This window comes from Mesoplodon densirostris, chromosome 16 (genome assembly GCF_025265405.1).
Source record: "Mesoplodon densirostris isolate mMesDen1 chromosome 16, mMesDen1 primary haplotype, whole genome shotgun sequence".
In the NCBI taxonomy this organism is placed as follows: domain Eukaryota; kingdom Metazoa; phylum Chordata; class Mammalia; order Artiodactyla; family Ziphiidae; genus Mesoplodon; species Mesoplodon densirostris.
In genome coordinates, this window is record NC_082676.1 from 44,612,088 (window position 1) to 44,626,840 (window position 14,753).

Here is a 14,753-nt window from a genome sequence, read left to right on the forward strand (position 1 = left end):
ACACACACCTTCATCATCCATCCGGGAAACTGGGGGTGGAGGACTAGAGGCAGCTGAGGAAGAGCCAAGGCAAGGGGAAGAACCAGCTTTGCTGGAGGTTAGTGGCTGGTTGAGGCTCTGAGACAGAAGGTCTGAGTACTTTTCAGTTTGCCCCACGATGAAATCCAGGTGCAGGTCCAGGGCTTTTTTCCGCTTTTCCTCAAGCCGGGACTGTTGTTTGAATTGCACCACCTGACACAAGCATGAAATGGAGGGATCACCAAGATAATCTTTTACTCATGTATTCTTACTCAACATTTAGGGAAGCCTCCTCTATGCTAGGCCCTGGGCTGGCTTTTCACGAGGGAAGAGCTAAATGACCTTAAGGGTGCTTCTGAGGAAAGCAGAAAGGAAGTACAGGATAGAGAAGAGCCAGCTTAGTCTCAGGCAGTGGGGAAAGACTTACAAATGTATCTGGAGCTGAATCTTAAAGATTAAATAGGTATTCCCTAAGTGAAATGAGGAAAAAGGCATCCCCTGCAGCAGAAAAAGCATGTGTAAATGGCCACGGACATACAAAAGAATGTTTGAAGTGGAAAGAAGAAAAGGAACTGGCAGAATACAAGAATGAAAATATAGGGCTTCCCTGGTGGCGCAGTGGTTGAGAGTCCGCCTGCCGATGCAGGGGACACGGGTTCGTGCCCCGGTCTGGGAAGATCCCACATGCCACGGAGCGGCTGGGCCCGTGAGCCATGGCCACTGAGCCTGCGCGTCCGGAGCCTGTGCTCCGCAACGGGAGAGGCCACAACAGTGAGAGGCCCGCGTACCGCCAAAAAAAAAAAAAAAGAATGAAAATATAGACAGAAACCAGGTAATACTTAAGAAACAATTACAGGGACTTCCCTGGTGGTTCAGTGGTAAAGAATCCCCCTTACAATGCAGGGGACATGGGTTTGATCCCTGGTCAGGGAACTAAGATCCCACATGCCGTGGTTCAACTAAGTCCACGCACCAGGACTACTGAGCTCGCATGCCTCAATGAGAGAGCCCACGTGCTGCAAACTACAGAGCCCATGTGCCCTGGAGCCCAGGCGCCACAACTAGAGAGAGAAAACCCACACGTCACAACTAGAGAGAAGCCCACACACTGCAACTAGAGAGAAGCCTGTGCACCACAAAGAAGACCCTGACACAGCCCAAAAAGATAAAAGAAAATAAACTAATATTTTAAAAAAAGAAACAATTACAACTTAATATATGAGAACAATTCAGTTAATGAGAACTTTGATGGTATTTAAGCAGGTAAATGGCACACACATGAAAAAGTATGCTGAATGGGCTGCAAAGGACAGATGGCCAAGGGGAGTCAAGAAGTCCTATTAGCAATCCCCAAATGCAGGGCCCATATTTTTCCACTGTACTTCTCTCTTCCTCGTAGAACTCAATGCTTGAAAGATCCAGCACACAAAAGAAATGTCATCAGAGTTGCGTGAAATAATTATCCACTCTCTCTCGAGAACTTTTGATCATTCCTGCTACCATGCTACCCACCAGTCAACCCCAAGGCATTTCCCTTTCCCAACCTCTGCTGCCTACCTTCTCCACATTGCTCCAAAACTGCCTAACATCCTTGGCCATGGTGGAGGCGATTCGGCGCAGCTTGGCCTGCTCCTCCCTCCGGGCCCGTTCCTCTTTCTGCCGCTGCTCCTCGTGGTGCCGGATTACCATTCGCACCACCTGTGGGAATGAGGTGAAAACACTCCAAGGCCGACCCTTGGCCCGTCCCCAAGTCCAGGGTAAAGAGAAAAGTCAAAGCCAAGAAACCTGGGAAGTCAGAGCTTGCCTCTCGAAACTAGAAGCATTTACAAGCACTGTATACCATTATGTTTGGTTCCCTTCCAACCAACCCACCCATCACGAAAAAGCAAACCTGAAAACAAAATGGAAGGTGGTAGGTCCAGTTGAGGACATACCTTACGGGCCACACCCCGTTTCCAACGGCGCTCCTGAGCAAAGTCGGCAGAGAGCCACTGCATCTCCTCACACAGATAGTCCCAGTGGCCCTTGGGGCGGGGAGGCTCAGGCACTTTAGCCAGTCTCTTCAGTGACCAGAAACCCTCCTTCCGCAGCTCAGCAATCCGAGTCTCAATCTCAGCCTCCTAATGAGGAAGAGCTAGGTCAATCAAGTTACTTAACATATACTTCACCTCATGACCACGGCTGAATCCCTGAGCTCTGACTACGTACAGGCACTGACTGGACTGAGTGTTATATGCTTGTCTTGAGTCCACATACCAATCCTACGAGTTGATATTATACGCTCTTCAGATGAGCAAAAAAAAGATCAGGGAGATTGAGTGATTTACTTGAGATTACACAGATAGGAGGTGATAAGTACTGGGAATTAAAAATAGGTCTGACTCCACACACCAGATTTCATGCTTTTTCCACTTTTTCACACTCCATACCTTATGAATATAGGCAAAACTTAGGAAAACATATCCAAGGGAAGCTTCCCAGAGAACAAGGAAAGCATGCTTCCTTACTGACTCTAGATACATTGAAGGGACCTTCACTGCCGCAGAATTCTACTTACACAAGAGTATATGTTCGTACTTAGAAATATGCTATAAAATCCAATTTACATAATCCTGTTTCTGTTTTTTAAAAATATTATTTTTATAAAAATGTACTTTTTTGTGGAAAATACTGAACAGTTATACACAAAAAGATTAACAGTGATTAGTATTACAAAAAGGTAACACTGTTTCTACATTGATTGTATCTCATAAAAAGAAAAATGAAAGCACTTGAAATTTTTATTTAACAGAGGTGACTTATAAACTCAGGACAACTGCCCTCATTATTTTTGTCCTCTCCTGACAAAAACTAAATCAAAGGAACTAACAGCCACAGATGAGACAAGGAACTAAATGGCCTGATGGTCACCAAGGAAACACCAAGAAAGACATGGATATTAAACAATGGCTCTCAAGTTCGAGCATGCATCAGAGTCATCTGTAGTGCTTTTTAAGACAGTGCTGGACCCCATGACTAGAGTTTTAAATGGGTAGGTAGAAGAAGGGTATGAAAAATTTGCATTTCTAGTAAGTTCCCAGGTAATGCTGATGTTGCTGGCCCAGAGACGACGTTTATCTCTGGTAAGTGTAACAGAGACTACAGGAGAAAAATGTGAAGTAGAAACCAGTAAATCTTAGGAGACTCATAGCTTACAAAGCACTTTTGTGTCTATTTTCTCCTTTAACTTAAACCTTTTAATAGCCTATTCACTACTACACCATCCTTATTTAAAAAAAAGAAAATGAGGCTCAGCGTTCAAGCAACTTGCTCAAGATCAAAGCAGAGCCTGTATTGTAAATCAAAGATAAGGAAAGAAATGTAAAATACCCACGGGACATAGGAGTTCAGGGAGGAAGACTCCCAAGAAGCCTCATGGGCCTTCCCAATACATACATGCTTGGCCTGCTCTGCAATCTCAGCATGGCTCTTCTCCCACTTTGGGCCCTTGTTAGCCAGGTCAGCAGCCTGGGGTAAGCTGAGCCCCTCCAGGGGCACTGTGGCACCATCTGGAGGCCCTGGAGGTCCATCCAAAGAGGAATCTTGAGCTATATGCTGGGGGGAGATGCCACCTGCCCCACTAGAGGCTGGGGAACTGGATGAGGCAGGGGACACAGGATTGCTGCCTGTCATGCCGTCCGACACCATCTAGAAAAGGGAGAAATGATAGATAAGATGAATGCTTAGTGGCACTCTACCATGGGTTTTAAGTACATTACTTCATTCTATCTCCACAAGAAAAAGCTCTGGAGTAAGGTATCAACCTCATTTTTATAAACACAACATTTGGGATAAAGTTTTAATAAGGTACTCAAGACGGCAAAGCCAAGTTTCCAGTCAACACTTGGCATGCAAGAGGAATTAGAGCCTGACATTTACACAATTCCCGAATTCAAGACTACTACTATAGCACATGACCTCAAATTTTCATGATCTTTTCAGAACCTCAATGATTTCACTCACATAAACAACTCCCTATTTTCCCCTCCTTTTCACAGCAAGTATGGCAGATTCACCCATGCGAATAAATCTGAGCTACCACCAAATTCAAAAAGCATCAAAAGGGCTTCCCTGGTGGCGCAGTGGTTGAGAGTCCGCCTGCCAATGCAGGGGACACAGTCTCGTGCCCCGGTCCGGGAAGATCCCACATGCCACGGAGGGGCTGGGCCCGTGAGCTATGCAATGAGCCTGCGCGTCCGGAGCCTGTGCTCCACAATGGGAGAGGCCACAACAGTGAGAGGCCCGCGTACCGCAAAAAAAAAAAAAAAAGCATCAAAAAGTCCCAGATTACCTAAACCTCTTTATGTTCATCACCAGTCTTGGTAGTTTCCTTTACTGGAGAGGCAGGAGGGGAAAGGGAGGATTAGTCACTGTTCTCAAATACCACCCATTACAAGGTACCGCATAAGCAATAATAAGTAGAGAACAAAGTCCTACTTAAATGTGGATAGTGAGGGAACTCGTGAAATTCACTCTGGCACACAAGCCTCACAATGTGCCACTCAAATTCCTACCTCAACTAAAGGAAGAAAGACATTATGTCGCATAATTTCCCAGCTGCTCAGGAAAATAATATCAAACCCATAACCATCAAAAGCCTACTGTACGGGAAACCTAGGTCTGTCCAGTTTTTTAAAAGTCATGATTTTCTTCTCCTACCTCCAGCACTCCCTCAGTATGAGAAAAGAGTGAATACTACACACCATCCATAAGGCTTACCTCATTCCAGCTCCAAAAGAAACCAAGCTATTCTCAAAGTACGCAGTCTTAAAAGCATTTTGTCACAAACCCCATTTCCAACCTGACTTAATTCAACTTTTTTCAGGTAACGAGGAATTTCCATGCTCTTAGAGATCAACATTACACTAATGTCAAGTAGAATATGAGTATCCAACAGGCTTGACAGCCCACCTGAGCATCAAAGATTCTCCAAACTCAGCTACCCAGGTAGCTAGGATCATGGAAACACGGCTAAGACCTGCCACATTTCTTCTGCCTCAAAGCCAGCAGCCCACAAAGCAGAAGCAGAGAAGGAACCCTCCCCACTTTCAAACCTGTGTTTGCAAGATTGGGAGCTGAGGGTGAGCAGGGGAGGGGCTGCTCTGCATGGTCCCACTCCCAGGCTCCTCTTTGGATGCCTGAAGAACGACTGGGTCGTTGTCACCACTGCTGCTGGCCGAGGGGCTGGCGTCCGGCTGCAGGGCATGCTGGGAGCTGGCCTCATTCTGGGCCACCGGCCACCGGGACCCGCCTTCCAGGGCCCGGGGCCCACTAGGGCGTCCCAGCCTCCACTCAGGTTCACCGGCCTCTGGAGCACCTAAAATAGGTAGAAAAGAGTGGAAATGGGATTTAGAAAGATTAAAGAATCTTCTTAAAAAACAGGGATAACACTAACAAAGATAACTGAACACAGTGATTATAGCTTACATTTCTTGAGCATCTACTATGTGTCAAATACTTTACTGAGTACTTACTTGATGTGTTCTATAATCCCCACATCTACCTTATAAACCAGATACTTTTCACGCTATGATAAATGCTTATTTAGTTCCTTCTACATACCAAAAACACAGCTATGCAGAAAAGACCGCTGACATAAATGTAGTTTACATTCTAATATTTCCTCTGTTTTATAAGTTAGGAAGTCAGAATACAAAGAGACCAAAAGAGTTACATAAGGTCACAGTAAGGAAGTAGGAGGAGGAAGACAAACCTAGACAGTCTGATGCCAAACCAAGAGAACGTGCTACTCTCCTTGGTAGAGTCAGGGTGATCAGATCTTTCTCTCTCCATAGTCCCAGATCTGTTATTGCACCACAATCATTATCTCAAACATCTTTCCCATTAGCATCAGCACATGAAATGGTATTTGAGCCCTCACCTGTGTGAGCTGAGACCACACCCCCTGTGAAAGTCTGTACTTCCACGGTGCCGCCGTACTGAGGGGAATCACGCCTGAAACAAACAGGGAGGAAAACAGCAGTGAGGAACTAATCCACATTTACCAACACCCATCAAAGCCTTCTTTACACCAACTTTTGAGGCTTTTAAATACACCCAAATCAGTTCAAAGGCGGCAGAGAATAACGGTAGTAAAAAAAAAAAAATCACATTTCAGAAAAATAAAAACAAACCATGTTTTGTGAAAACAGAATTCCCTAGTAACATGAGATTCTGGCTGCGGAGGAGATGCAGGGAAGTGAAGCCCCGCAAACAAGTTTAAAAAGCTTAAGGGTAAAAGGCTCCAACTTCTGAATGGAGGACAAATTAACAAAGCCAAAAAAGCTGTCACGTCCAGAAGCTCAAAAGGTGCTGGCTGCCTGGCAGCCGGCTCTCCTTTCCAGTGAGGGCTAAACATAGGAGGATCCACCCTTCCTCAGGGCAGGCCCTGCGACTCCTATACCTGCGCCATATGACACTTCCCCAAACACCAGAACTAGAGCAGGAGACCTTAGAGGAGCAGAGGTAAGGAAGCCCGAACAGCAAAGAACCATACTCCGGAAATAGGCAGGGTAAACCCACACAAGGCCCGGAAGTGTTTCCCCAGTGTTTAAGGAAATTCTTTAACCACGGTGCAGCCTTCGATTCACTCCACCTTCCACAACAGAGTCACTGGAATCGAGCTAACCAGAATCCAAGAAGCTTGAACTCTCGACCCCCGGCTTCATTACCGTCTCCCAGCCGGCCCCACAGCCTGACCCACCGTGACCCCTGACCTCTGCCCCAACTTGCCACTAGCCCTAAGATAGCCCCGCCCCCTCCTAGACTCCCACCCCACCCAACGTGCGCGACTGGGGGAGGGGCCCGCGCGTGCGCGCCTGGAGGCGGAGAGAGCCGGCTGCGCGCACCGCCCGGGGGCTCCCGCCAGAACCCAAACCCACGCACCCAAGGGTCGCAGGACTAGGAAGCCTCTCATCCCTGCCCATCAGGGAGCCCCCACCACCAGACCGCGAAAGGCTGAGATAAGGGAGGGCTTGTGCCGCCAGGTTCTGGCTCCTGACTGGATATGGTGGGCGCGGGCCCCGACTACTCGTCCCACGCCCCCCTTCCTCTTCCCGCGCGCCCCTTAGGGGGGACTGGGGTTGGTGGGCGGGCAGGAGCGCACCTGGGTCCGTCCTCTCAGGGCTCGCTCGCTCGCTCAGGCACGCGTGCGCAGACGGGCGGGAGGAGAGAGAAGACGCGCCCGGGCCCAGAGCCGGCCGGCTTGGCCCCCCTCAGCCTGTCGCTATGGGCGCGCGCCGACAGCCTCGCGCACCGGCCCCGGGGCCCCGGCCGAAGGTGCGCGCGCAGCACCCCGGGAAGGTGGGAGGGGAGGCGGTGGCGGAAAGATGCGCGCGCAGCCACCCGTAAGGGGAGGGGGAGCTTTGGGGCGTCCGCCATCTTGTCTCCCTCTCCTTACCTGCGTCCTCGGGGGCGTGCGCACCACCCCCCCTCCCGCCGAGGAGGGGGGAGGGCCCCCTCTTGGCCGCCGCCTTCGCGGCCTTTAAATTCCCCTGGGGCCCGCGGTTACTGCCACCGCCTTGCTTCCACTGCTTCCTCTCGCGGCACAGAGATGCGGGCGGTGGGTGGGAAAAATGGGAGACGCTACTCGCAGCGAACCGCCACCGCCGCTTCCGAGGCCTCACCAAAATGGCCGCCGCCGTCTCGGCCGCCACCACCAACACCACCGCCACCACCACAGCTCACTATCGCTACCGCCGGCGCGGCCCGTCCTCTCGCGAGAGACAGTAACTGGAGGTTCGGGGAGCGGAGAGGTTCGCGTGCTAGCGTAGGGCGCTGTCCGAAGCGCAAGGCAGCCTGGGAGATGTAGTCCTCCCGTAGGCTCGCCGCTTGCTCCGCGGCGGAAAGCTTTTACCCTCCACCATGGAACCTGCCGCTGGGGCTGCTTTGCGGCTGCCAACTCGGATCGATCCACCCCACTTTTTTTTTTTTAATAGATCACCCAGAAAGCTGAAGCGATTTCTCAGGTACTTTCAGCAAATTAGTAGTGGAACCTGGGCCTCTGGATTCCCACGACAGTCCACTTATGTAGAGCTGCTTCGTTTTACGCAAGGGTGGTATTCCCAGTAACTCCTAAGCACTTAATGCCATCTGTTAGCCAACTTTTTAGGTTAAGAACCCCTTTGAGAATATGATACCCTCACCCCGGAATCGAATAATAATAATAACAGATACCTTCTACTGAGGCCACTTTGTGCACTGATTATCTCTTTTAATCCCAGCAGTGCTCCATTTTACAGATGATTTGAGGCTCATAGATTAACTAGTGACAGAGTCCAGAACGAAGATTCATAACCAAGCAGTCTAAGTCACAAGGATACAAACACTTACAAAATTTACCACCTAAAGCCCACCCTAGGAGCCAGGTACAGAATCCCAGATAAAGCTCTCATTCAGCTCCTCTTCATCCACTCAGTTGAGCTCCTCCCCATTCTACTCAAAGAGTTGATTCTCTGTCTGTGTCGTTGATTTGAAGTACTGTTTTTGTTACAGCAAAGACCAGGAGTTGAAAACTCAAAAACCTAGGAGGACCAGGAAGGTAGTGTAAATAAAGCAAAGAGGGGCAAAATACATCAGATTCAGCCACAGGCTGTCAGTTTGCTACCTCTGTCCTATGCTGGAGCCGCAGGGCACACAGAAGCATCCAGGATGGATTGTTTGATTGAAAAAGTGAGTAAGTGCCCATCCATTTAGGCCCAGTTCAAAATCTTTCTTTCCAGGCCAAGCTTACATATTTCTGAGACTCCATAGAACCACACTGAACTCCCAAGAGATCTCACATTTCTTGGCTTTCCCGTATACTTTTTTATCCTTTTTCAATATTTTTCCTTCAGAATTTAGCTCAAGGGCCACAACCCCCAGACGATCTCTCTTGACTACCCTTAGGCTGGTTTAATACCCCTTCTGGCTCCCATAGCCTCCTGGGCTTCATAAAGAACTGATTGCATTGTATCTGGATTCATGGTCTGTCCACCCCACGCCCAAAACTGTTGTTAACCCCTTGAGGGTAAAGACATGGTTTATACCTGACAATTCACTATGCCAGTCTCAGAAAGATTATTCAGGAAATTTACTAGTATTTTCACACCTTATGAAACACAGAAATAACTGGTATTGGATATGTGAGCTCAAACTCAAGTCTAAAGTCTGTCTTCCATTTTCGTTGACTATAATCCAGCCACCATCATCTTTTGGCTTGGATTACTCCTGACTGGGCCTCCCACTCCCACTTCTGTTTCCCTTTACTCCGTTCTCCACACAGCAACCAGAGTGACGTTTTCATATAAATCAGACCATGATGCTCTCACACTTAAGATCATCTTAGTTCTCTTAAATGAAAATTATGTATCATGGTTTAAAATTCCCATAGGACAGACATTATGTTGAGCTGAAGAAGCCAGACACGAGAGTAAATGCATATGATTCCAATTATATAAAGTTCAAGAGCAGACAAAGTTAATTGATGGTGATAAAAATCAGAACAATAACCATTGGGAGAGAAAGGTTTTAACTGGAAAGATGCACAAGAGGGATACTAGAAATGTATCAGAGGTTGGTAAACTATGGCCCAAAGGGCAAGTCCTGCCCACCACCTGTTTTTGTACAGCTGGCAAGCTAAGAATGGTTTTTACATTTTCAAATGGTTGAGGAAAAAATCAAAAGAAGAAAAAATATTTTGTGATATGTTAAAATTACAAGTAATTCAAATTTCAGTGTCCGCAACTAAAGGTTTATGGGAATCTGACCATGCCTCTTCATTACATAGCAACTATGGCTGCTTTCCTGCTATAGTAGCAGAGCTGAGTAGTTGCAGCAGAGACCATAGCCCACAAAGCCTAAACTATTTTCTATCTGGCATCTTACCAAAAAAAGTTTGCTGACTCCTCTTCTATATCTTGATCTGGATGAGGTCACATCCATGGGTGTATACAGATATAAACATTCACTGAAATGTGCACGTAAAATTTGTACACTTTATCTCACAACGTGTATTTTATACTTAATTTTTTTCAATAAAATAACCCTACAGGATATGATCCCTATTTTTTTTAACCTCATTTACCTCTTGTTCACTATACTACAGCCACCATGCCCTTCTCCAAACCATCCATCCAATTCACTTCTGCTTCCAGAGTCTTCATCTCCATTGTTCCCTCCGTCTAAAAATTTTTCTTGGAATTCCCTGGCGGTCCAGTGGTTAAAACTCAACGCTTTCACTGCGTGGTCCTGGGTTCAGTCCCTGGTCGGGGAACTCAGATCCCCAAAAATAACAATAATAATAATAATAAAAATTTTTCTCATGGCCAACTCTCCCTTTTCATGAAGGTCTTAGTTCAAATGTTGCCTCCTCAGAGAAGTTCCCTGACATTAAATAACCCTTTCACTGCCTGTCACTCTTTATCACATGCCTTTTTCACAACCCTTACTTGAAGTTATTAATTTATTTGTATGTTTGTTTATTGTCTGCCCCCTTCCCACTAAAAGATAAACTCCTTGAGAGCAGGTACATTGTCACAGCGTTCACAGTATCTCTAGATAATTATTATATGAAAAACATTTCAAACAACCCTGTGAAGAAGAGATTGTTCATTAGACAAATGAAATTTTGGTTGAATGAAAAGTGAATAATGAAGACTCAATATTGTCAAGATGTCAGTTCTTCCCAACTTGATCTATAGATTCAATGCAATCCAATCAAAATCCCAGCAAGCTACTTTGTGGATATCAACAAGCTGATTCTAAAGTTTGTATGGAGAGGCAAAAGATCAGAATAGCCAAAACAGTATTGAAGGAGAACCAAGTTGCAAGACTGACACTACCAGACTTCAAGCCTTACTATAAAGCTGCAGTAATCAAGACAGTGTGATATTGGCAAAAGAATAGATCAATGGAACAGAATAGAGAGCCCAGAAGTAGACCCACATAAATATAGTCTGATCTTTGACAAAGGAGCAAAGGCGATACAATAGAACAAAGGTAGTCTTTTCAACAAATGGCGCTGGAATGACTGGACATCCACATGCAAAAATTTAATCTAGACACAGATCTTATACCCTTCACAAAAATTAACTCAATGGATCACACACTTAAATGTAAAGCATAAAACTATAAAATTCCTACAAGATAACACAGGAGAAAATCTAGATGACCTTGCCTGTGGCAATGATGATTTTTTTTTTTTTTTTTTTTTTTTTTTTGCTGCGTTGGGTCTTCGTTTCTGTGCACACGCTTTCTCTAATTGTGGTGAGTGGGGGCTACTCTTCGTTGCGGTGCTCGGGCTTTTTTTAAATTTTTTATTTATTTATTTATTTTTGGCTGTGTTGGGTCTTCGTTGCTGTGTACAGGCTTTCTCTAGTTGCAGTGAACAGGGGCTACTCTTCGTTGTGGTTCGCGGGCTTCTTGCGGTGGCTTCTCTTGTTGCGGCGCACTGGCTCCAGGTGCGTGGGCTTCAGTAGTTGTGGCACGTGGTCTCAGTAGGTGTGGTTTGCAGGCTTCTAGAGCGCAGGCTCAGTAGTTGTGGCACACGGGCTTAGTTGCTCTACGGCATGTGGGATCTTCCCGGACCAGGGCTTGAACTGTGTGTCCCCTGCTTTGGCAGGCGGGTTCTTAACCACTGTGCCACCAGGGAAGTCCAATGATGACTTTTTAGATGCAACAACAAAGGTATGATTCATGAAAGAAATAATTGATAAACCGGATTTCACTGAAATGAAAAACTGCTCTGTGAAAGACAATGTCAAGGGAATGAGAAGATAAGCCACAGACAGAGGGAAAATATTTGCAAAAGACCCATCTGATAAAGGACTGTTATCCAAAATATACAAAGAACTCTTAAAACTGAAAAATAAGAAAACAACCCGATTAAAACAAAAATGGGTCAAAGACCTTAACAGACACCTCACCAAAAAAGATACACAGACAGCAAATAAGCATATGAAAAGATGCTCCACATCATATGTCATCAGGGAAATGCAAATTGAAACAAAAATGACATACCACTACACATCTATTAGAATGCTCCAAATCCAGAACACTGACAACATCAAATGCTGATGAGAATGTGGAGCAGTGGGAACTCTCATGCGTTGCTGGTGGGAATGCAAAATGGTACAGCCACTGTGGAAGACAATTTGGTGGTTTTTTACAAAAGTAAATGTACTCTTACCATACAAACCGGTAATCACTCCTTTTAAACACCCAAAGGAGTTGAAAATTTATGTCCACACAAAACCTGCACCTGGATGTCTACAGCAGTTTTATGTAGAACTGCCAGAACTTAGAAGCAACCAAAATGTCCTTCAATGGGTGAATGGTTAAATAAGCTGTGGTACATTCAGACAATGGGCTATCATTCAACGCTAAAAGGAAGTGAGCTATCAAGCTATGAAAAGACATGGTGGAATCTTAAACACATTACTAACTGAAAAAAATAAATCTGAAAAGACTGCATACTGGGACATCCCTGGTGGTGCAGTGGTTAAGAATCTGCCTGCCAGTTCAGGGGACATGAGTTCGAGCCCTGGTCGGGGAAGATCCCACATGCCCGCGCGCCACAGCTACTGAGCCTGCGCGACACAACTACTGGAGTGCACGCACCTAGAGCCCGTGCTCCGCAACAAGAAAAGCCACCGCAATGAGAAGCCTGCGCACCACGATGAAGAGCAGCCCCCGCTCGCCGCAACTAGAGAAAACCCACTCAGCAACGAAGACCCAATGCAGCCAATAAATAAATGAATTTTAAAAATTAAAAAAAAGACTGCATACTGTATGATTCCAACTATATGACATTCTGGAAAAGGCAACACTATGGAGATAGTAAAAAGATCAGTGGTTGTCAGGGATTGGGGGCGGGGAGATGGGACGAATAGGAGCACAGAGGATTTTTAGGGCAAAGAATACTCTGTATGATACTTACTGGTGGGTACATGTCATTATACATTTGTCCAAACCCATAAAATGCACACCAGGGGTGAACCATAATGTAAACTATGGACTTCGGGTGATAGCATGTCAGTGTAGTTTCGTCAGTTATAACAAATATACCACTCTCATGGGAGATGTTGAAAATGGGGCTACACTATGCATGTGTGGGGGCAGGGGCTATATAGGAAATCTCTGTACCTTCCCCTCAATGCTGTGAACCTAAAACTGTTCTAAAAAATAAAGTGGGGAATTCCCTGGCGGTCCAGTGGTTAGGACTTGGTGCTTCCACTGCAGGGGCCTGGGTTCTGTCCCTGGTTGGGGAACTAAGATCCCGCAAGCGTGATAAATAAATAAAATAAAGTCTTAATTAAAAAAATGTGAATGATGCCCATCTTTTTAGACCCTCCTCCCATCATCCTTAGAAGTCGAGGCCAAGCCAGAGTCTGAATGGATTGAACATAGCCTTGTACTAATTCCTTACTATGTGACCTTGAGCAATTCACCTCACCTCTCTGAGCCTCTCTCTCCTCATCTGTAAAGTGGGGATAGAGTTGCTGATGTAAAATTGCTTGAAAGCTCTAAAGAACCAGCTAAATGCAGGGGTGTATTTTGAACCTCTATTTCAGAGTCTCAAACTCAATGATCTTTAGGTCAAGTTTAGCCTTCAGATGTGCTTTACATAATGTTTTGATATTCTGAGTATTATTAATACTTTAGGCAGGAGAATGAAGGTTCTTACTTGCCATAAGCCCCACCATTTCTAATTGTCTTTTACTGGGCGACCTCACACATTCGTCATATCTGCCTGGCTCCTGAAGGCAGTTGAATCTGCAACTTCTTGTTCCTACACGTGAGTGGGAGAGACGGGAGCAAAGATGACACAGTCCTTGCTCTCAAGAATTTAATCTCATTGCGGAATGAGCTGTGAACTTGGTAAAAAGTCAGGGCAGAGTGTTTTGATGCCACGGTGGTCAAAGGTCGTGTCAGATCCAGTGGGGAGGACTTCCAAGGGAAGTTGTCGTTTGAGTCTGACCTTGAAAAATTTAGGCATGAAGGGTAGGCACTTCAAGAAGACGACATGGCCTCAGTGAAGCTGAGGGTTGTGGGGGACAGTGAGTAGATCAGCTTATTTTCTTTATAAGGGAACAGATTGAGACAGATAGGTCACCTGGAGCCAGGCTGCCAAAGGCCCAGCATGCCACGCTAGGTAGTAAGGGATTCGTTCAGAGGTTACAGGGAGCTATTGAAAGTTGTTGAGCAGGAATTGGAATGGTCCAGACTCCACTTTCCAAAGGAGAATCTAACAGAATGAATGGGGTGGCTGTAGAGATAGCTGTAAGGCTGGAGATAAGAGAAGCCAGAGCTGTTACCCAGTTGTAATGGGGGCTACTGGCCAGCAGGTGGCAGTGGAGATGGAGGGAGAGACACTGCAGAGGAAGAATTAGCAGGATTTGGCAGACAGTTGATTGCTAGTGATAACGATCCTCTAAACAGCAGTTCCTCTTGCCTTCTGTGAAGCTAGCCTTTCCCAGTCTCCTCCTACCTCCTACCTCCCTGGACGCTCCTTCTCAGTCTTGCTTACAGGCCACTTCTCCTGGACACCTCCATCAATTGTAGGGGGTCCTCAGCATACTTCCCTCAATTGCCTTCTCTCATCCAGCACGTTCTCAAGGGCAGAGGCAGGTACCCCAAAGCTTCAGGACCCCTCCCTTACAGGGACCCTTCATTACTCGAAGTATCTGGGGGTTATAGAACAGTCTAAGTGAGGTGGG

General features: G+C 46.3%; 1 protein-coding gene across 8 annotated transcripts in view; it reads right to left on the reverse strand.

The window, feature by feature from the left end:
• SRCAP (Snf2 related CREBBP activator protein) overlaps positions 1 to 7,761 on the reverse strand; it is a 33,033-nt gene extending 25,272 nt beyond the window's left edge. For 3 of the 8 annotated variants that reach the window (XM_060120026.1, XM_060120025.1, XM_060120027.1), the window contains exons 1-7: positions 7,457 to 7,729; positions 5,939 to 6,012; positions 5,112 to 5,374; positions 3,454 to 3,705; positions 1,953 to 2,138; positions 1,576 to 1,716; positions 9 to 231 (exon numbers count right to left, since the gene is read on the reverse strand). In XM_060120026.1, coding sequence (XP_059976009.1) covers positions 9 to 231; positions 1,576 to 1,716; positions 1,953 to 2,138; positions 3,454 to 3,705; positions 5,112 to 5,165 — 856 coding nt within the window. In that variant the 5' untranslated portion in view covers positions 5,166 to 5,374; positions 5,939 to 6,012; positions 7,457 to 7,729. Of the gene's footprint in view, positions 1 to 8; positions 232 to 1,575; positions 1,717 to 1,952; positions 2,139 to 3,453; positions 3,706 to 5,111; positions 5,375 to 5,938; positions 6,013 to 6,685; positions 6,762 to 7,162; positions 7,320 to 7,456 lie in introns of those variants that run through there. The other 5 variants (XR_009534622.1, XM_060120021.1, XM_060120023.1 and 2 more) reach the window with 4 other exon arrangements.
• Positions 7,762 to 14,753: the final 6,992 nt, after the last annotated feature.